The sequence below is a fragment of the Asterias rubens genome, chromosome 14, assembly GCF_902459465.1.
Source record: "Asterias rubens chromosome 14, eAstRub1.3, whole genome shotgun sequence".
In the NCBI taxonomy this organism is placed as follows: domain Eukaryota; kingdom Metazoa; phylum Echinodermata; class Asteroidea; order Forcipulatida; family Asteriidae; genus Asterias; species Asterias rubens.
Genome location: NC_047075.1, coordinates 9,522,746 through 9,544,966, shown reverse-complemented (window position 1 = coordinate 9,544,966; position 22,221 = coordinate 9,522,746). Strand labels below are relative to the sequence as shown.

Sequence of the window (22,221 nt, the reverse complement as noted above, 5' to 3'; positions counted from 1 at the left end):
GTGACACTAATAAACCAGCAGTTTAAATGGATCCCGTTTGTGGGAATTTCTCAATTAAGTCACCATGCTGAAGACAACGAAAAAATAACTTGTCCATGGTGACATTGATGTTTAGCTGATACAGCGAAAGGGGGCTTGGTTTCTGATGAAGATAGTCAAGAAAAATACGACAACAACGGAGTTATTTCTCTGTTGAGCTTGCATCTGAATTGGTAAGCTCCATTAGTTTGACTCAATCACACTTGTATGCCGAAATACACCAGGTTTTCTCTTGAATATGGTTAGTGATGACATTACTGAACAACGTGCCGCTACCAGCGAGGAGGAGCACAGCCCGCGGTACAAGCGCTACAATTCACCGCTGGCTTTACCAGAGTTGCATCGCTCAGCTAGCGGAGGATGAAAGCCTCACCACTCGGCGTATCTAGCAAGGATGGCTACTGCTGCCGTGTGTTAAACTTATAGACACACGTTGCTGCATCGAAGTGCACATCAGGACTGAATGGTAATTATTGTGAAATTTCCATTTTCATAAGAAAGTTTTCATTAATTTGTCGTAAACCGTGAACCTAAATGAGGGTATGTGAATTATGAAATAATTCCACACAGTAGCTTGCCCATTTCCTTCACTTTCTAAACTCTAGTACAAAGTAACTGTCTGCCACTACTAAAATGTTGTTATCGGGCAAACTATATAATATTTTGTTGTAAGGGCCTATTCATTAATATAAACAAAATGGCGTCCATTTTCGGCAACTATTTCGACAACCGGTTCACAATTCAGTCCATCCCATTCGAAAGACCACTTTTAATAAGACTGATTCGTATTCGTATAATCATCAAGAGTAGAAGGGGGATCATGTAAGTAACTCATTCACTTAATCTAAACCAACATTATTTTGTTTGACAGTGGGTTCATATTGATCAGACCGATACTAATACATACATTGTATCAATTTTGTTTTCATTGAATACTTTGTTTTGCCAGATAGAAACTAGAATCATGGAATCACTTTATACGATTGCCATCCAAAATTGGAAGCAGCTATTGAAACTTGGGGAAAATTTTAGGGTTTTTTTTTTCTTCTGGAAAATCATAATGTACAACATTGTGAAACGAAGATTTGTGGCAAGTTCCTTAAAATTTGATGGAGAGAATATTTGAAAAGAACGGACGATCCATACAAAGGCATTAGACATAAGTTTGTCCACAGATTTACACTAAACTTACACAGTTTGAAGATAATGATAGTAGAAAGCTTCAGTGGAAATATTCATTGCTGAAGTGCTGTAGTTTTTGATAAGTGTTTCAAACAATGTTATGAAAATAACTTTCATCTCAGTAACATTGTTTTACTCATTTCTCAAAAACTACAGCACCTCTGCAACTAATATTTTAAGCTACGCTTTCTACTATCATTGTCTTCAATTGATGCATCTGTGGAAATTGGGTTGTGTGTTACAAAAAAGTACCCAAATCCTTTAAAGACACTGGACATTTTGGTGATTGTCTAATACACTTGGTGTGTCTCAACACATGCACGAAACAACATACCAGCGTGAAAGTTTGAACACAATCGGTCGTCGAAGTTGCGAGATAATAATGGACGAAAAAACACCCTTGTCACACGTAGTTGTGTGCTTTCAGATGCTTGATTTTGGGACCTGAAAATCTTATTCTTAGGTCTCGAAACTAAATTCAAGTATGATGTTTACTTTTATATCAAAAATTACGTTACTTCAGAGGGAGCCGTTTCTCACAATGTTTTATACTTTAAACAGCTCTCCATTGCTTGTTACCAAGCAAGTTTTTATGCTAAAATGCTAATGCTAATGTAACGAACTGAAACTATACGCCCCGCCGGTGCGTTGTATAGAGGCCCCGCCGGATCTTGGAGGACAACGCTCCAGAGGCAGCTGGCTTGAACTTTTGGTGAACTGTTCAGTGATTGGACGAACTATCGATGATGTAAAACATTGTATAACATAATAATAAGAGATTATCCAGGTGTGCTGACCGTATGCGTTGTGTTGGCGCCGTTTCTTGCAATGTATTGTGTATGATTAAGTTGTGTAGACAGACCAAATGCTGAGTTCAGTGAGTTAGCATCGAATAAGTTGTCGTTCTCGAAGTATACATAAATACAGCGTGTTTCATATTGAACATAACTTGAGTTCGTTTTTTTTTCTGTCTGCCTTTGGCTACAGAGCAAACAAGGACCTGTTGGAAATACGTTACACTAACAACTATTGTGAGTAGGCCTAATTACCAAAAGTGTCCGATGCCTAATTAAAATTCACAACATTAAGAAACATGGGAAACAAGCCCAAACATGCTCTCAACTAATGTTTGTATTGTCTTTCAGATTATGTTCACAAGCTCTTAACTGACTGTCCCATGAAGTTGAAGGTTTCTTTGGAGTGTGTGGTATTGGTTTTTCTGACGATGTGGAGCTCTACAAAAGGTAGGTCAAGATCTTGGGGACATCGAAAAGGTACGAGAAGATCTAAGGCCAAGTAAAAAAGAAACATGTTAAGCGTCCACGCCCGATTCCTTTTTAGAGGCCGCCTCCTTTTTTTTTTTTTTTCTTTTTTTTTTCATGATCAGGTTATTTTAAAAGATCTCAGCTAAAATAATCTGCATGTCGTGTCTGAATGTCTTGACCAAAATGTTTCATTTATGTATTGTGTATTTGAGCAGTAGAAAAAAAACAATGAATACTTGGCATTTTAAAAAGAATGGCGGCCATCATGAAAAAGAAGAAAAAAAAAAAAAAAACATACTCCTTCCTTTTTTTGAGAAAACCGGACGCTAAACATGTTTCTTTTCTTTTACTCGGCCACCCCGTTCCCTCCCCATTGACTCTCTGCAGGACTCTCGACAAAGTACTTGATGATGTTGTCAACTTGTTTGGTCTTATGGTGATGTCAATAATCTCTGGCCAAGTGATGCCTAATCTTGTTAGCTTTGGATCCCATTTCAATTGGTAAATTTTCCCAGAAAGTCTTAAATTAAAGTTATATAATATAATATTGACATTTAAAAACTTGGGAAATTTTGATGTAAATATTTTCCCGAACCTTGTTCAATGTTAGACAACTAAACTGTTTAGTCGAGACTAAGCATGATCTTTTCAGAGCCAACACTTCTAAAAAATAAAGATTAACATGTTCAAACAAGACGTTGCGATTCTACTATTGTCTTATATTCCACATCAGTCAACGCCTAAACCACAGATAATCCCTACTGGTGCAAATACTTACTTTTTTTAATTACTCCCGGGTGAAGGGGAGTGATTATGAGGTGCTTTTTCAATGATACAAGTGTCGTAATCGGGAATTCCACACAGACCAAGAAGCCAGAGCTTGCGCCAGACTGCCCGGCTGCAAATTTCACGATTAGCACATCAAAATTGCCACTGTGGAGGTGCTTTTCGATGGGGAATTTTTCTTCTTCTATAAAAATCGATTCAAAAGAGGAATCCTTTAAACCATTTTGGGTACTTTGATAACTCTCATGACAATAGGAGACCAATTTTTAAGAACTCACTCTTTTCAGAGCTGAGTAGTCTTCCGAAATCAGAAAATCTACTCCGCGGTTATAGAATGGCAAACAAAAAAAGTTATTTAAAGAACAAAATCTACGTGGCATGTAGACAAACACATGGTGTTACCTTTAATCAAATAAATGTACATTGATATCTCACCGAGCAATGCATCAAATCCAGTATAATAATTATGCAATCTTACATCGAATGTTTTTGTGAACCGGCAAATGCCATGTTATTTAATTAACGTCAGTGTTGTTAAGATCATTATTTGTTAAGATTAAAGACTCGTAGAGATAAGACGTGAACCAACCTTGTGGTTGTTCTTTCTTTCATTCAAAACAATAAATTCAAAACCGGTTTGCTTACATACATTGGACAACTTTAGTAATAAGAATAGTCTTCGCACTTGGTGTAACTCAACATTATGCACAAATTAACAAACTTGTGAACATTTTAACTCAATTGGCCTTCGAAGTTGCGAGATAATAATGGAAGAAAAACACCCGTGTCACACGACATTGTGTGCTTTCAGATGCTTGGCTTCGAGACTTCAAAATCAAATTCTAAGGTCTCGAAACCAAACTCAAGTATTTCAGTGAAACATTACTTCTTTCTCGAAAATAATACGTTATTTCAGAGAGCAGTTTCTCACAATGTTTTAATCAACATTGAGCCCTCCATTGAACGTTTATACAAAGTAAGTTTGTATGCTAACAGTGATTACAATTAGTGTCCAGTGTCTTTTTAAGGACGCTTCCCTTTAAAGGCAGTGGACACTATTGGTAATTACTCAAATTCTAAGGTCTCGAAACCAAACTCAAGTATTTCAGTGAAACATTACTTCTTTCTCGAAAATAATACGTTATTTCAGAGAGCAGTTTCTCACAATGTTTTAATCAACATTGAGCCCTCCATTGAACGTTTATACAAAGTAAGTTTGTATGCTAACAGTGATTACAATTAGTGTCCAGTGTCTTTTTAAGGACGCTTCCCTTTAAAGGCAGTGGACACTATTGGTAATTACTCAAAATATTTATCAGCATAAAACCTCACTTGGTAACGAGTAATGGAGAGAGGTTGGTAGTATAAAACAGTGTGAGAAACAGCTTCCTCTGAAGTGACATAGTTTTCGAGAAAGAAGTAATTTTCCATGAATTTGATTTCGAGACCTCAAGTTTAGAATTTGAGGCCTCGAAATCAAGCATCTAAAAGCACACAACTTCGTGTGACAAGGGTGTTTTTTTCTTTCATAGTTATCTCGCAACGCCGACGACCAATCGAGCTCAAATTTTCACAGGTTTGTTATTTTATGCATATGTTGATATACACCAAGTGGGAAGACTGGTCTTTGACAATTACCAATGTACCACTGTCTTTAACAAGGGAAGCGTTTAGGCAACCACTCTTAAAGGAATGCCAGTCAATTATTAGCTGATTATTACACCATTATTGCACCATTTGTTTTTATATGTTATTGTTCAAGAATTTGTTTACTTCAAACTGCTTACCAACTAAATTGACTTATGGTACACACAAAAAGTCTCTTAATAATGAGAGAAAAATGAATGAGAGGATGCAAACTGCTTACCGACCTGTGGTACAAATTTAAAAGGTCTTTCAAAAGAGAACAAAATAAATTAGCTGTTTCAAACTGCTAAAATGACCTAACGGTACTCACTTAAAACGTCCCATGATATGAGAGAAAACTGAATGAGAGGTTGCAAACTGCTTACCAACTAAATTGATCTATGGTATAAATTTAAAAAGTCTTGTAAAAGAGGACAACAATTTACTTAGCTGTTTCAAACTGCTAAATTGACCTATATGGTACACAATTAAAAAAGTCTCTTAATAATGAGAGAAAACTGAATGAAAGGTTGCAAACTGCTTACGAACTAAATTGACCTATGGTACACACAAAAAGTCTCATAACATGAGAGAAAACTGAATGAGAGGATGCAAACTGCTTACCGACCTGTGGTACAAATTTAAAAGGTCCTTCAAAAGAGAACAAAATAAATCAGCTGTTTCAAACTGCTAAAATGACCTAATGGTACTCACTTAAAACGTCCCATGATATGAGAGAAAACTGAATGAAAGGTTGCAAACTGCTTACCAACTAAATTGACCTATGGTATAAATTTAAAAAGTCTTGTAAAAGAGGGAAAAAATTGACTTAGCTGTTTCAAACTGCTAAATTTACTTATATATGGTACACATTTTAAAAGTCTCGTAATATGAGAGAAAACTGAATGAGAGGTTTTACAAACTGCTTACCAACGAAATTGACCTATGGTATAAATTTTAAAAGTCTTGTAAAAGAGGGAAAAAATTGACTTAGCTGTTTCAAACTGCTAAATTTACTTATATATGGTACACATTTAAAAAGTCTCGTAATATGAGAGAAAACTGAATGAGAGGTTTTACAAACTGCTTACCAACTAAATTGATCTGTGGTATAAATTTAAAAAGTCTTGTAAAACAGGAAAAAAATTTACTTAGCTGTTTCAAACTGCTAAATTTACCTACATGGTACACATTTAAAAAGTATCATAATATGAGAGAAAACTGACTGAGAGGTTGCAAACTGCTACAAACTAAACTGACATTGGTACAGATTTGAAAAGTCTTTTAAATGACAAATATTTAGCTGTCGTGTGAATAACTGAAGTTTTAACCCTTTTTGCGTTACTTAGCAACGGCTAATTGTTTGTTTTAATCACCCTGCATATACAAAATAGGAAAAGTTAATTTTTTCTTGACAAATAAACACGCTTGAGAAACATAATTTAAAATTGTGTGGAAATAGCAAGGCCGTTTACCCGCCGGAATTGTTTACAGTATAGAATGTCCGCTGTCTCCCGGGTAATCCCCATTGACCTTGAACATAAAAAATTAGCCCTGGTCTTTCGTGTAGTAATGATATCATTTTGGACAATAATCTGATCCCACGCGAGCAAATATTAACAGGTGTGCCCCGGGAATGGTAAAATTAAATCTCTAGACCATCTGAAAGACTGTCCGATTGCTGTCGGTAAGTTTATATCTTTTGTTATGACAAGTCCCTTGTAATAAGCATGGCTAGTTGTCAAATAGCAGGGTGAAAATTAAATCATAGTTTGTAAACGGTATTAAAATCATTGTTTAATATTACTGACTATTTTCAGAGGCGCGGGTTTCTAGTGTCTCAGTGGATTTTGTTATTTTCATCTCCACCTTCGGTTCGGGTTTCTTTGTGTTGCTCTGTCCTGTTATTTTAGAGTAGAAAGTGTAGAGATACGGGTTTAGCGAGGAGTTTATTGGGAGTATGAACACAACGATCCAGGCGTACATATCAGGACCAATTTCTACAATCTCAGCCTGGGATAGAATCCCCATAATGATCACCGGCATCCAACATGCGAAGTCAGTACCGACTATAAGAGCCATCTTTATCGCCATCTTAACTTCCCTCTGTCGGCGAGCAGTTACTTTCACCAGCCTAGATGAGCGTTTAACCTTCACGAAGATCGCTATGTAGCAGCTCAACACAACGATAAAACAAAACAAATTGACGCCAAGGAACAAGACGATTGAGTAGATCCAAGCCGGTTCTCTTGCATCAGGTACCGGTATAGCGATTGAATCTGCACCAAATACGCTACTGATGGAGTTATCTACAAATGAGTAACTAGACAGCACCTTAGTTATCAGGGGGAGACCAATGCACACATCCGACAAACCGTATACATTGGAATCACTATCACCACTGAATACAGTCGGGATAATACTAACACATGCAGATACTAACCATAATATGACCACAATAACTTTGCTTATCTTTCCTCTGATGGTAACACGGCTGAAGGGAAATACAATGCTTAAAAGACAGTCCAGACTGATCAATGTGACAAAAAATACCGATGCTTCACTAGACATCACTGATACTACCCCAGCAATCTTGCAAACCACATTAGACCGCCATTCCTTCGCAACACTGGAATAACTCTTACCCAACCTTATATCAGCAATAGCAATGATCAACATATAAACCCCCATCATCAAGTCAGATATAGCTAAATTAAGAACCAAAAATGAGTGCGTCTCATTCTCGCCTAATTCTTTGCCCCGTCTACATCTCCAGATGATGACCACCAAGTTGCCGATGAGGGCGCTCAACCCGAGAATCCACAAAGACGCTCGTAGTGGATCATTACGCATCAGACTACCGCAGATGTTTAGCGGTGGTTGCAACTCAGTCGTTGTACATTTAGAGTAATCAAACTCTTTCGATGGTACTTCTTCATCAAATCTACAGCACAGGCGGTAGTCATCGACGTATCTAGAATACAATTGATTTGTAGATTTGTGTTAAATTCAGTAATTTAAACAAAAGATAAATACGGGTGTGCTCTGAATAACCCCAAGAAAATGTATACTTTAGGAGACTTGAAAACGCTAGGTGGCAGCAGACTCACAAGGTGAATAACCATTATTGTCGCTGCTCTGAGCAACCGCACACTACTGAGATTTACCTGGAAAAGCTGCTGTCACATAGTGTCCCCAAATTACCATTGTGTTTAAAGCGCCTTCTGCAAGGGAGTTTAACAATTAAAACTACTTGAAATACACCATATATGAAGGAAGGTTCCATATTCACAAGGGAATGGTGTTGGAAAGCACAAAACCTAACACAGGATGGCAAAATACCTTGGAGACTGTTACGAAGAACAGATGGATCCACTAATCACTGGGTTTACATCTGGGCCTAATTTCATGGAGCTGATTAACGGTCGACTTTGTGCTTAACGGGCGCGCCTAGAAAATTAATTTGTAATGTCATGGCCTTGCTTTAGCAAGTTTATTATTATTTTTTTTTTTTGCTTAAAGCGGTAAACAAGCAAAAAGGGTCATTCAAGCCCCAATTTTCTGCATAAGCACCCTGTTTAAGGACAGCGCATAGTGTATCATTGCAATAATTTGCTAGTATGGCGGCGCAGCGGTGTGTATTTTACGTGTGTGTGTGTGTGTGTGTGTGAGGTAGGTGAAGCGAAGTAAGCTTTTATCTTAAATGTTTCAGAAATGTTGTACAATGTATCTTCTTCTTGTCTATTCCCAAGTTAGTGTGTAACCTTTCAATGGGCGCTTTGAACCATTACAAATAATACATTTTAGACAGAGAAGGTGATGATTTGTTTTTCATCGCCATTCTGCATATATTTCATCCGCCATTTCGTCAGTACTTTCTTCTTTTTTTGATTGAGCAAACGATCTAAAATGCTGCGCGCGCTTAAGCTAGCAACCGCTCGTAGGTTTACGCTCAATAAAACTGTACTGCTACAGTAAGCAAGGAAACATTGCTTACCGTTAAGCGGCTCAATGAAATTGGGCCCTGGGTTGGCCTTTATGACTCTTTAATTCACAATTTTGTGCACAAAATGTGTGATGGAAATGTGTGTTTCAGCCCCTCCAAAAAGACCCCTTATCATTGCTTGATTCAAAGTGAATACATTTAAAATTATTATGATTCATCTAAAAACGCGTTTTAGGGAGAAAAGCAGAAACATAAAAAATAACAAACAATGAACCAACAAACAAACAAACATCCAAAGAAAACAAAAAAGGAAACACAAAGCCAAACACACTCACTGGTTCACTTTCCCAAAAAGCCTAGTAAGTCTATAAAAAAATACCACCCCCAAACAGCCAAACAAAACACAGACTGGAGCAAGAAATTTCGCACAGGCTCCTAATAACATATTTAACCGGAACAGAATAAATAGGGAAATTAAGTATCAGACTTACAATATTTCCAGACTGTGCAGACCTTGCAGAGCCCCCGGAGCGATATTCATTGTAGATCTTTCATTGTTCCATTTACCTCGGATCAAAAAACTATAACCAAAATAAAATTCAATATCATTCAGAGTTGATTGAGAGCAAGGGCAAAACTGATAAAGATGGTGATTTGCATTGTGACACAACACTTTGCTTTAATAGCAATAAGGACTGATTCGCAGTTAAGATCAGTCTTAACTCTTTGTAACGTTGGCCATGGGCTGCCAATTTTCCATTGCTCTAAACACCTCATAACTTGTAGGCTTTTGTTTGACTTGAAACAGCATGTTTTGACTTACAGTTCTCTCAAGTTGCTCAACGAGTTGAAAGCTCCACTATCTATTGAGAGTAACGGATTATCCATAACCAACCTATTGGGGAGACATTAAAACAAATTAAATCAAACTTTAGTCCCCTTCTATTGATACGCTTGGCTTACAAACAACCTGTTGGAGAGTAATTAAAAGAGGATTAATTGGAACTGTGTTTGCTCTTTTTGATAAGAAGGACTATTTTGGAATTTGGTTGTCTTGATCTTTTGATTGAACCCTTGAAAGTATTGAAGTTCAATGCATCCTTCAACAAATAGACGTTCAATAGTTTTTAAAATTGGAACAACTAAAGATCACAACATTGCAACTAAAAGTGAATTTTGCTCTTTTTTTACGGATTGTCGTTACTGGTTTCAAGGATTGGCAAGCTAACTTCTTTAGCCGATTTTTCCCCACTCTTGCAACTGAGTTTTGTTAGTGTTTAAAAAGCTGTCAATATTTTCAGTTCGTAAAGACACGAAATTGATGATATTCGTTTAAAACCCCGCATTACAATAATGCAGACCGATACGCTATGCATTAGGCAGGCCATGTATTCATGCCAAGGCATTTTCCCCACACTAAGGAATTGTCAACGCAAATCAAAGGAGAAATCACCGTAGACCTTGGACCAGTGCGCGTTGAATTAGGTAAACCAGATAAGCTAATCATATAATGGAGGAAGTCATTAACTGCTAAACTGCTAATTGTGCCATTAAACCAAGCTTAAATCCCACTAAATGCTGGGTTTAATGGCACCAATTGAATTAGTATGTTTTGTATTATCATCGTCACCATCGTCATTGTCATCATCATCATTGTCATCGTCATCGTCATTGTCATCGTCATTGTCATCGTCATCGTCACGTCACCTTCATCGTCATTGTAATTTTCATCACCCTCACCGTCACTGTCACCATCACCATCATCATCACCATCAAAATCATAAACATAAACATTCACCATCATTATCATTGTCATCGTCATCATCATGATCATGATCATCATCATGATCATCATCATCATGATCATCATCATCATGACGATCATCATCATGATCATGATCATCATCATCATCATCACCATCAATAATAATAATAATAATAACAAAACATTTATAAGACTTTTGAAAGTAGACAGATCAGGTCACGTCACCATCATCATCATGATCATCATCATCATGATCATCATCATCATGATCATCATGATCATGATCATCATGATCATGATCATCATCATCACCATCAACATCACTATCACCATCGTCATCGCCATTGTCATCGTCACCGTCACCGCCATCGCCATCGCCCTGCCAGCACCATCGCAATTGCCATCACCATCTTCATCGTCATCGTCATCATCATCATCATTACCATCATAATCATCGCCATCACCCCGCCACCGCCCCGCCACCGCCACCGCCACATAATCATCACCATCATCATCATCATCATCATCATCATCATAATCATCACCGTCACCGTCACTGTCACCGTCATCATCATCATAAAAACCGAGGTTTTTGTTTGCTTACAATGTTCTCAAGTTGAGAAGATCCTCGAAGATATTACTCTGAAGCCTCGAAATATTATTCTGTGAGAGGTCCCTGGATTCGTGAAAAAAAATTTAAAATCTTCATATTTGGTTTTAATAAATAACTGATATTCTGGACTAGACAAGAACAAGATTTTTTTATCCTGCTAATCGGTGTTTTCTTTACTTTCAGATGAAGCACGTGTACTGTAGCTGTCCCAGCAAAACACCGATAAGTCCTGAACTCTCTCAATTTCATTGTATAACCCCATCCTTCCAGGCAGTCAGGCCACTACTGAAAACATCTTCATATTTAACAGTTTTTGAAACAGGTTACAAATAACTTACAGGGAAGTGAGATTAAAGAGTCCGGAGAATGTGCCGGCGTTAAAGTCCCGTAAGCTGTTGTTTGTCAGAACTCTAATTGGATAAAATAAAAAATTAAACACCAGCTGAATATTATTAAAAACATTATACCGAAGTTTTTTGTGAGGTGAAATTGGGTTTTTATCCCAACCCTATTGTACGCTTACATACTTAATCATAATTGCATGCCAGGCATCAACGGCACCACCAGAACAATTTTCTCGTATGGTTCTTCTTAAACAAAGGGTTGAATGTGATTGGTCATGATGCTAAGATACGTAGAAGGAGTCGATGCTTGGTAGGGTTCCCCCAGCTCACACTACCCAAAAACGTTCTTGAAACTGACGCCCTCTTAGAAAATGTAAAAGTGGTTCAGACTATACTCCAAACTCGTATGGTAACTTTGTGTGCCTGTTGGATGAGAGGGAACTCGTTGAAGGGTTAAAAGTTAAAGTTCCCGCTGTTTAAATTCCAACCCTTTTCAAACACAAGCATGGCGTTCTGTTTTGCATTTCGGATGTTTCCATCCAACCAGCAATACAAATTATGTCTAGTTTGGGAAAATGAAAGCTATTCTGTTAAGCATTAAAATCTGTTAAGGGTCACGAGATTAGACGAGCAACTTACAGTGATTCCAGGAAAGACAAACTTTTGAAGATTCCAGTATTCAGTTGAATGATGTTTTCATTGGCAAGTTTGCTGTAGGAAAATGAAAACTTTTTGTGAGAGACTTGTCAACAAAACAATAAGACAACAACAGCAACTGCAACATCATTAGCAACAGCAACAGCAAAAAAAAAAAAAAAAAAAAAAAAAAAACATTAACAACAGCAGGCAACGGCAAAAGCAGCGACTACGGCAACGGCAACGGCAATAGCAACAAAACAAAAACAACAATAACAACAACAACAATAAGAACAGCAACAAAAACAATAGTTACCCTCAAAAACTACACATCAAGAAGAAAAGCAAATTGACGTTTTGGCACATAATGAACAAAGTGGTCAATAACACAAGCAATGGTATAGCTTTACTGTTTGTGTACTTACAGGTGTGTCGTTCTTATACCAATGTCACCTACAGTCCCCTGATTCCATCCCGAGTTGCACTGACTGACATAGCCATCATCAGAGACAATACAAGAACACATTGTCGGACATCGGTCATCTTTGTCATTATAAAAACAAATAAGCGGAAACAAACATGCCTTGATTTGTTTGTATAAAGGGATGAAAAGTTCTTAGAACAAACCGAGTAATTTTGATGCAATTACTTTTCCACTATAAAAACATGTCGTGGAAGGTCTCTGGTAAAAGTAATACCGCTGTAACTACTTTCTAAACATCAATTATTGTCATCTCCCACCGGTGATGTGTTTATATTGTTGTTTGTAATTTATACGTTTCTCTTACGTTTATCAGTTTACCCTTGTTTGCATAAAGTCAAAGTTCAGTGGCCACAGCCAATCGCCTGCGGGCATTTAAGGAATTTCGCTTAAGGTGTGGCAAGCCCCTATTTTTGTATACATATACCTGGGTGCCTGTATTTCCAAGTCATTTCTGTTCCTGATTCCGTTGTGTTGTGTTCGAGTTTATTTTAGTTCTTCTCAGACATGTAATTTTCCGTAGCCATCTCCCGTAAGTAGCCTTATTCTGTTTACAACTGTTATTTCTAGCATTCATCTTCCTTATGTATAAATATCTTTATTTTAACCTTCGCAGTCAAAACTTCCCTTATGTTAACATTTTCCTGTTCGGCATATTTAGCAAGTTGTCGTTTTCTCATTTTCCTTATAGTTATTTATCGCCGTTTGAGCCAACTCACTCGGTCCCCCTTTTTTACGGCTTATGGTCTCTGGAGTTAATTTCTCGTGTAATTCATTTTCTTGCTGCTTCATTCAGTATTTATTCTATTGCTTGGGATTATATTGTAGTGCAAGTCCCCCGTTGTTTCCTGTATATTTTGGCTATTTAACGTTTATATCAGAATACCTCAGGATGCCCCCGTTTGTTTCCTGTATATTTATCGTTGGTTTATGTAATGTTTGTACCAGAATACCAGTGAACGCCCCCAGAATACCGCAGAACATTTACCATGTGCACGGACGTAGTTTCTGAGTTTCTCCCGGCAATGATGTGAGTTTATTAAATGTATTAGTTATTTCGCTGTTGCAATTTAACGCCGGATTTGTCTTTGTAGTGTCTTATATTCAAGTTTCACTTTTGTATCGGCCCTCGGTCGTTGCTTGATTTATTGCTGTATCTCGTTCTGCATTTAAAGTTGTTTTTGTTAGTCTGATATGGTTCACCTTTGTCCCCCTTCCCTTAATTGTTTATAATGTGCCTTTTTCGTGTCATTTAATAAGCTATTTATGTATTTGTTATTTATAGTTTCACCTGTGTAATGTTGTACACTGAGTGCAAATAAATGGGAAAAGCTCATCTAAAGGTCTCCGCCATCTCCAATTTGTACCGTGCATGTGACAATTATTTTTTTGTTCTTGTAAGTTCTTCGCACGAAGCAATTGTGGTTCTGGTATATTATTGTTTTGGTTACTAAACTATTATATAATGCTGTGACAATATCAATCACGTCATCAATTCAAACCGATTTTTTCATTTACACACTGCGATCGAAGTGATTGCTTAGTGTCAAATCTGAACTCTTTTTGACTCGCGAAATATTTGTTTCCAAGTTTTGGACGGAAATAGAGGTCATACATTGCATTATCGCAATCTCAAGAGCCAAACCATAGTTTATAGACGATGTGAACTATGTTTACATTCAAAACCGCCCTCTTGTGACAAAACACTGTACACGTCTTGTTTCGCCTAGCAAAAAGACACGGTAAGATTGCGTGTACTTTCTAGCTGGCTGCCAAAACACAAAGGTTTTGCCCTGCGGTATGCGCGCGAATCATGTTATGGTTTTCGAGTGTCGTCAGAGATCACATCGTCTGTAGCAGGACCATAGTTTAAAACTTACCGCATGCTGCTTGTGTTTCATCATCTTCATCCGGACAGTCGAATTTATCATCACAGACTGCAGACATGTGAATACATGTTGACGAATCCTTACACTTGAAAGATCCAGGACAGGTCACGGTGGCTATGAATAAAAAGCGATAATTAGAATCTTGATGTTGAGATTATATATAAAAATGGCGTGTTAACTTGGTTTTCTTAAAGGGAAGGTGCACGTTTGGTTATTGTCAAAGACCAGTCTTCTCACTTGGTGTAATTTTGAGCTAAATTGGTCAACGAAGTTGCGAGAAAATTATGAGAGAAAAACATCCTTGTTGGAATAAGTTGTGTGTATCAGAAGTATTTCATTATTTTAGTGAGAAACTAGCTCTTTCTAAAAAGCTATGCCACTTCAGAGGGAGTGGTTTTTCACAATGATTCATACTATCATCAGCTCTCCAATGCTCGTTACCTAGTCAGTTTTTAAATTAATGTTTGTATTGAGTAATTACCAAACGTGTACCTTTCCTTTAAAATGAATATGGTGATGTCTAAACAATATATATACAAAACGTGTATAAGATTTGTTTCCCACAGTGCTTAAAAACACATACCTTTACTTTTGCGACCGTGCGAATGTTTCGTAACGAAATACTTTAAAGTGTTTTAACATGCTTTATCAAAATCTGCTGTATTAGTACAAAAGTTTGTACGAAGTTAGTCACGGTTTTGGAGTGAGCAACAGCTTCCTTGAGAAAGGAGTAAACGTTGTAATACTTCGGGCAAGATTACAAAAAACGTGCTACCAGCGTACGTCCACAAGTGCTCATTGATAATTCCCATCAAATGCGCGAATTTGAGTGAGCACCCTTGTAGCTTCAAATGAACACAAAATAAAAAGTTCTTACCACAATCGACCTCGTCTTTTCTACTGATTTGGCAATCTCTAAAACCATCACATCTTCCACTTGAATTCAGACAAGAGCCGTCTTCACAATCAAAGACATCGGTACCAGGACAAGATATGTTAACAGTACCTTCAAAAGGGAGGGAATTGTGTTAATTTGGAATTAGATCACAAGAAGAAGTAAGTATTAAGTTGTGTTTCGAAAACACCATGAGGGCTAATGGACAAATTCGAAGATAAAATCTCTATAGACAAATTTACCGGGATACCACGCGTGATCCCGACACGGGATCCTAGCAAGTTACAGCAGGGAAAATCGCGGAAGAAATAGGCGATATTTTACGGGATTCCGACAGAATCTTTGACGGGGGTATCCAAGCAGGAATCCCAGACATACATTGGATTCTGCCAGGATCCAGTGGGATTTGCAGGATTTAGATGGAATGATGTCAAATTTGTTTTATTTTCAGTCCAAATCATATAAAGCGTTCCCTGTTATTTTCCCATATTTATATTAAATTAAAGGTTTCAACGACATCGAATGCATATACCAGATTAACAGCCAACATACAATTTGTGTATTCCATGATAAGAAGTAACGGGAGTCCCAAAGGATCCCGTTTAAAAATGATCCCGCCTGGAATCCCAAGGGGATCCCGATTGTGAATTTCCCTGCAGGGAATCACAAGGGGATACCGATTTTGAATTAACCTGCCGGCAATCCCAGGGGATCCCGATTGTGAATCAATTATCCTGCCGGGAATCCCAGGGGATCCCGATTGTGAATTAAGCCTGCCGGGAATCCCAAGGAAATCCCGTTTGTTAATGAGCTTGCCTGGAATCCCTTGGTACTGGATGTGAAAGGTTCTTGGTACTTTTTGTAGGACAACGAAGTTAAAGGAACACGTTGCCTTGGATCGGTCGAGTTGGTCTTTGATAAGCGTTTGTAACCGTTTTTTTTTTTTGCATATGGGTAGAAAGGTGTTGTAAAAGTAGAATACAATGATCCACAAAAACATGCCTCGAAAATGCGCGGTTTTCCTTTTACCTCGTCGACTAACACGGTCGGTCATTTATGGGAGTCATAGCTTTTTATAGACCAACTCGTCCAATCCAATGCAACGTGTTCCTTTAAAGTTAAACCGTTTGAAGATATTGATAGTAGAAAGCTTGCCGTAACAATTACTTTCTGAGGTGCTGTAGTTTTTGGGAAGTGAGCAAAACACATCGCGAAACTCCGTCTCTACACACGAATTTGTTTAAGCATGTATAACGTTTATTCGTGGCATTGTTTTAGTCATTTCTAAAAGAAAAAACAGCACCCAGTAAGTAAAATTCTAAGGTTAGCTTTCTACTGTAACTATCTTCAAACGGTTTAAGTATAATGTAAATTTATGGATATTTTTGGGGGTTACGAACTACGGTTTGTCAATGTTCCTTCTCGTACGCCTTGGAACAAAAAAGCAACACTTGAGATATTTAGAAAGTTTGCAGGAGAAATTACCATTGCTGCTGTAAAGTTCTAGTAGAAACCCTGGCCCACTAACATACGAATCACTTTTAAAGCTGAAGGACACTTCCTCCGATGAATTCAATGTTATAGATATCAGTTTATCGATGGATCCTGTCATCACAAACGACACAGTTTCTCCGTAAATATTGATTCCCTTAAGGACAGCTACGTCTTTCAAGTATTCTGTTGAAAAATCACTTATTCCAACGTGTACTAATGACATGAAATCCGGAGCAATGATGTTCCAGTTGCAGTCGAGAGACGGAGGATAGCCGGTTGGGTAGCTGGTTAAGTTGAAGTTTATTGGTTCGCTTCCAACGTGAACTTTAGTAATACCACAAGCACCTGAAAGGAATTGCAGGAAGATAATAATGAGGGCATATTCTGTGCAGACCCTGATGGGCAGGCAGTGGTTTTTACAAATCCAATATTCCATTGGAGCCATGCATTTAATGTTGTGTATTACCCTTTCGCACACAGCAGGCACCGCACAACAATGAGCTAAGCACAACAAAATTGATGCTAACCAAAATAAGGTTATCAGCCATAAAAACATGATTATGTCACATGTACCATATCTGGAATCCTGCTTAAATCAGCTTAGAATTCACTTAGAAAAAGAATTCTGCTTAGTCAGCTCTATGAAATGGGGCCCAGCTTGTAAAAGTCGGTGAACTTCTGACGTCACTCTTTAGGGCTCGTGAATAAAGCCTGCCTGACGTACCTTCGACAAAGCACTCAATTTCATATAGGAGCTTCTAAGTACACATACACAAGCAGCAGACGTTCGAAAATACAGGAGCGAGCTGACAAAATTTCACCACCTCGTCCCATAAACACATACAAAAGCGTACGTCACTTCATCTTGTATCCATTGAAACCATTGGGCATTGGATTATACACACTCATAAGGCACGTTCTCTGGATAAACAGACTTGCTGGAATCAGATATTTTCTCTAAGTATAAGCAGCTAAAGCTTTTGAACCCCCAGAAATACTGTAACTTTATCACTAAGGTCCTCACCACAATCCTCTTCATCCGCAGATGATGAGTGTGTTGGACTGAATTGGCAGTCAGGCTGACCATCACATCTTGCTTGTCGTGAGACACAAACCCCATTCCTACAATCGAAGTTATCCTCCAAGTGGCAGGAAGTTGTATCTATTACAGAGACCATAATGTGAAATGTCACCATTTCACGAAACGACAACTTCTTCTTACAAACAAAATCAAAATATGTTAGTCTATTTGTTTAAAGTTTCTTTGACGGAAACGGGACGTAACGCTTCATAGTATCCTTAATACACTAGTGTGTGTGACCGATTAATTATTTGATTTCCAGTAGTTGGTTTATACATTAGTACCCAGCTCTGAATACAAACAGGTGTGACTTTTCTTAACGAGGTGATCAATTATTAAGTTATAGTAACATGCTTTGCTTGACAAACTGTAAAGCAGGCACGTCTCTTTTCCCCCTTTTTTTTACTATTTAGACAACGGTTGAGAAAAACGCTTTAGCTCATTGAAAGGGTAATAATTTCTTTAAATAATAATTTTTCATCTCCAAAACAGAAGTTTCAAAAAAGAAATCATTTGTTTGTTATAACACAGTCATAATTTTGTGAAAACGGCGGCGATAAAGTGTTTCAATATTGGAGGCGAAAATTATTTGTTCCTTACAAGTTTAATTGTTGTCCTTCCTTGTACGTTCATTCGGGAACGTAAGTCATTAAATATTGGGTTAACTTATTTCCTTTGGAGGTTGTGAAGAGTTTTGTGCCAATTTGTTCATCATCTTCCTCCAAGGTTTTTTTAGGTTTGTTTGAAGCAGCGCAAGTCATTCTCGAAAGCCATGTCAAACAATTGTTTTTTAAGAAGTGTTTGATTAACGATTGGAAATAATTGCATCTAAGATAAATTCCCAAACAATAAACTTTTCGATAAATAAATTGTAATGTTTCTGTTAAAATCCGTGGTATTACAATTATTGGTGCCTTGAAGTTGTAGAAGAAAACCCCTTTCTGAAACAGTATCGTCAGCTGCGAAGCGGATATAAGTTGTCGTCAATGAAGTAATTGCGATGGACTTTAGTTGTGTGATTCCATTTAGTTTAATTGACGCGGTGTGTCCATCAAGAAGGGTGCCATCAATGTAAACAAAGTCATAACTCTCCTGTGTGTAAAAATCTTGTATGGACACCACCACAGATACCCAGTCTGGAGCCCTGATCTCCCAATGGCAATTTATTGAGTTAGGATAGACTCCTGGATAGCCTGGTGACTTCAGATTGACTGGAGATGTTCCAACTGAAATGTTCAGTGAACCACAGTAATCTGAAACAGAAGAAATGAAAATCATCGGAATGTGTGGGTTTAAATCTTCACTTTGGGATATTGAGTTGAATGATGGAACCTGACATACTTTTAGAAAGGAGGGTTTACAGCGCCAATGACAAAGACATGTAATGCTCATCATGGGTTTGTGTATCAATTGATAAGAATGGTATTACTATCATTGTTTTAATAACTATAACGAATGATTTTGTAGCTGACTGGAACCTTGTTGTGATAGTAAACTCAAATTTGTATCAACTGTGGCTATGTATAATAATGGTATGCTTAAATAATACCCTTACTACAACAACGTGGTTCTTTTCAAAACCAACTACTCGTCAGAGATTTACGCTACCAGAGCAAACCTCATCCTCCACCATGCAAAGTTTCAAATCTATTTAAAAAAAACTTTCCACTGTTATTTCATGACGTATGCATAAAGATGTATATAGAGTTGGAAAATATACGTAAGGGGGAATTATAGTAGGTTTTTCGCATGTTCTTCTTTCCAAACAAGTTTACTTTGACAGGGTCTATAATGACATTGTACTTATTGCTGTGTAACCGTATTTTACCTTCTGCACTTATAAACACATTACCACAAATTTTCGTGTTTTAATTCCAAAAGATTGGTAGAAATTTAACGACAAAATTGTTGTATTGATTTTTTTAATAAAAATGAAACCACTGTAAGCAGGCTTAAAATACACAATCTAAAACGCCCCTGAAAATCGAGGGCATTTACAGATTCAAATAATGCACTGACGATTATCATGTGACCACACCTCTACCACGTGCACACGCTACATGGGACCTTGATTTTGCAACTCTTGAAGCTTTCGTGAGCTAATTAAAAATCTATTCATCTCGTTTACTACATTTTTTTTCCTTTTCTGTAATGTGTTGTTTTTTCTTTGTTGCTGATGGGAAAAAAAACCTTTTCAAGCAATTTTCCCATAGATTCCGTCGAATTGAGATGTTGCTCTCATTTTTGACTAGTCAATTTCATCATTTTCGCCATAAGGAAAAACCTTAACCACATAGCGAACCTTCGTATAATTCTCCAGGCATTTCAAACCAGATGCGGATGTGTACTCACCCTGACTGCATGTTGCAAATATGAATTGGAAAACCATCATTTAGAGGTATTAACGGCCCAAATCAAAAAGACAAATCAAACGGCGACGCCAACGACAGGGCAACGACAACGACAATAAGGTTAACAAAAACTACAACGATATCATAACCGAAACCAACACCAACAGCAAAAACAACAATTACAGCTACAAGGGCGACAATAACACCAACATTAATGCTATGGTCCTCACCACAATCCTCTTCATCCACAGATGATGAGTCTTCTGGACCGAATCGGCAGTCAGGATTACCATCACACCTTGCTTGTGCAGCGACGCATATCCCATTCCTACAGTCGAAGTCATCCTCCAAGTGGCAGGAACTTGTATCTATTTATACAAAGACCAAAATGTGAAATGTCGTCACCATTTCACGAAATGACAACTTCGTCGAACAAGTGGTAGGAAATTGTAGCTATTACAAAGACCATAATGTGAAATGTCGTCACCAATTCACGAAATGACAACTTCGTCTAACAAACAAAATCAAAATATGTTAATCTATTTGTTTGCAGTTTCTTTGATGGAAACGGGACGTAACGCTCCATAGTATCGTTAATACACTAGTGCGTGTGACCGATTAATTATTTGATTTCCCGTAGTTTGTTTATACATTAGTACCCAGTTCTGAATAAATACAGGTGTGACTTTTCTTACCGAGGTGATCAATTCTTTAAGTTTTAGTAACATGCTTTGCTTGACAAACTGTAAAGCAGGCACGTCTCTTTTCCCCCTTTTTTTTACTATTTAGACAACGGTTGAGAAAAACGCTTTAGCTCATTGAAAGGGTAATAATTTCTTTAAATAATAATTTTTCATCTCCAAAACAGAAGTTTCAAAAAAGAAATCATTTGTTTGTTATAACACAGTCATAATTTTGTGAAAACGGCGGCGATAAAGTGTTTCAATATTGGAGGCGAAAATTATTTGTTCCTTACAAGTTTAATTGTTGTCCTTCCTTGTACGTTCATTCGGGAACGTAAGTCATTAAATCTTGGGTTAACTTATTTCCTTTGGAGGTTGTGAAGAATTTTGTGCCAATTTGTTCATTATCTTCCTCCAAGGTTTTTTAGGTTTGTTTGAAGCAGCGCAAGTCATTCTCGAAAGCCATGTCGAACTTTTGTTTTTTAAGAAGTGTTTAATTAACGATTGGAAACAATTGCATCTAAGATAAATTCCCAAACAAAAAAACTATTTCGATAAATAAATTGTAATGTTTCTGTTAAAATCCGTGGTATTACAATTATTGGTGCCTTGAAGTTGTAGAAGAAAACACCTTTCTGAAACAGTATCGTCAGCTGCGAAGCGGATATAAGTTGTCGTCAATAATTATTTGGTTGTTAACACGATTGTCATTTTTTGAAAACGGCGACGATAAAGTGTTTCATGGAGATGGAAATTGTCTTTTTGTTTTGATTGTTTACCTCAATTTGATGTTCTTCCTTGCACGTTAATTCGGGAACGTAAGTTCTTGAATGTTGCGTAAACTTATTTCCACTGAAAGTTGTGATGAATAAAAACTAATAAACAAGATGGTGTTATTCCTTTGACTATATAGAATTAATGTCGCCAAAATAAACATAATCTTCATCTAATGTTTTTTCTTGAGTTTGTTTGAAGCAGCGCAGGGCATTCTCGAAAGACATGTCAAATTGTTGTTTTTAAGGAAATGTTTCATCAACGAATATAAATAATTGCATGTAAGGTAACTTTCGAAACAACAAACTCTTTCGATAAATAAATGGTAATGTGTCTGTAATCGGTGAATTACAATTGGTGCCTTGAAGTTG

The 22,221-nt window shown here is 37.4% G+C and overlaps 1 protein-coding gene across 1 annotated transcript in view; it reads right to left on the bottom strand.

Moving 5' to 3' along the window:
• Nucleotides 1-4,864: 4,864 nt before the first annotated feature.
• LOC117299647 overlaps nt 4,865-22,221 on the bottom strand; it is a 30,301-nt gene continuing 12,944 nt past the window's right edge. Inside the window, exons 4-15 of the mRNA XM_033783196.1 lie at nt 18,897-19,295; nt 17,986-18,123; nt 16,953-17,306; nt 15,450-15,578; nt 14,564-14,686; nt 12,628-12,745; nt 12,206-12,277; nt 11,561-11,632; nt 11,214-11,285; nt 9,668-9,739; nt 9,336-9,425; nt 4,865-7,872 (exon numbers count right to left, since the gene is read on the bottom strand). Of these exons, the coding sequence (XP_033639087.1) occupies nt 6,702-7,872; nt 9,336-9,425; nt 9,668-9,739; nt 11,214-11,285; nt 11,561-11,632; nt 12,206-12,277; nt 12,628-12,745; nt 14,564-14,686; nt 15,450-15,578; nt 16,953-17,306; nt 17,986-18,123; nt 18,897-19,295 (2,810 nt within the window). The 3' untranslated portion in view covers nt 4,865-6,701. The remainder of the gene's footprint in view (nt 7,873-9,335; nt 9,426-9,667; nt 9,740-11,213; nt 11,286-11,560; nt 11,633-12,205; nt 12,278-12,627; nt 12,746-14,563; nt 14,687-15,449; nt 15,579-16,952; nt 17,307-17,985; nt 18,124-18,896; nt 19,296-22,221) is intronic.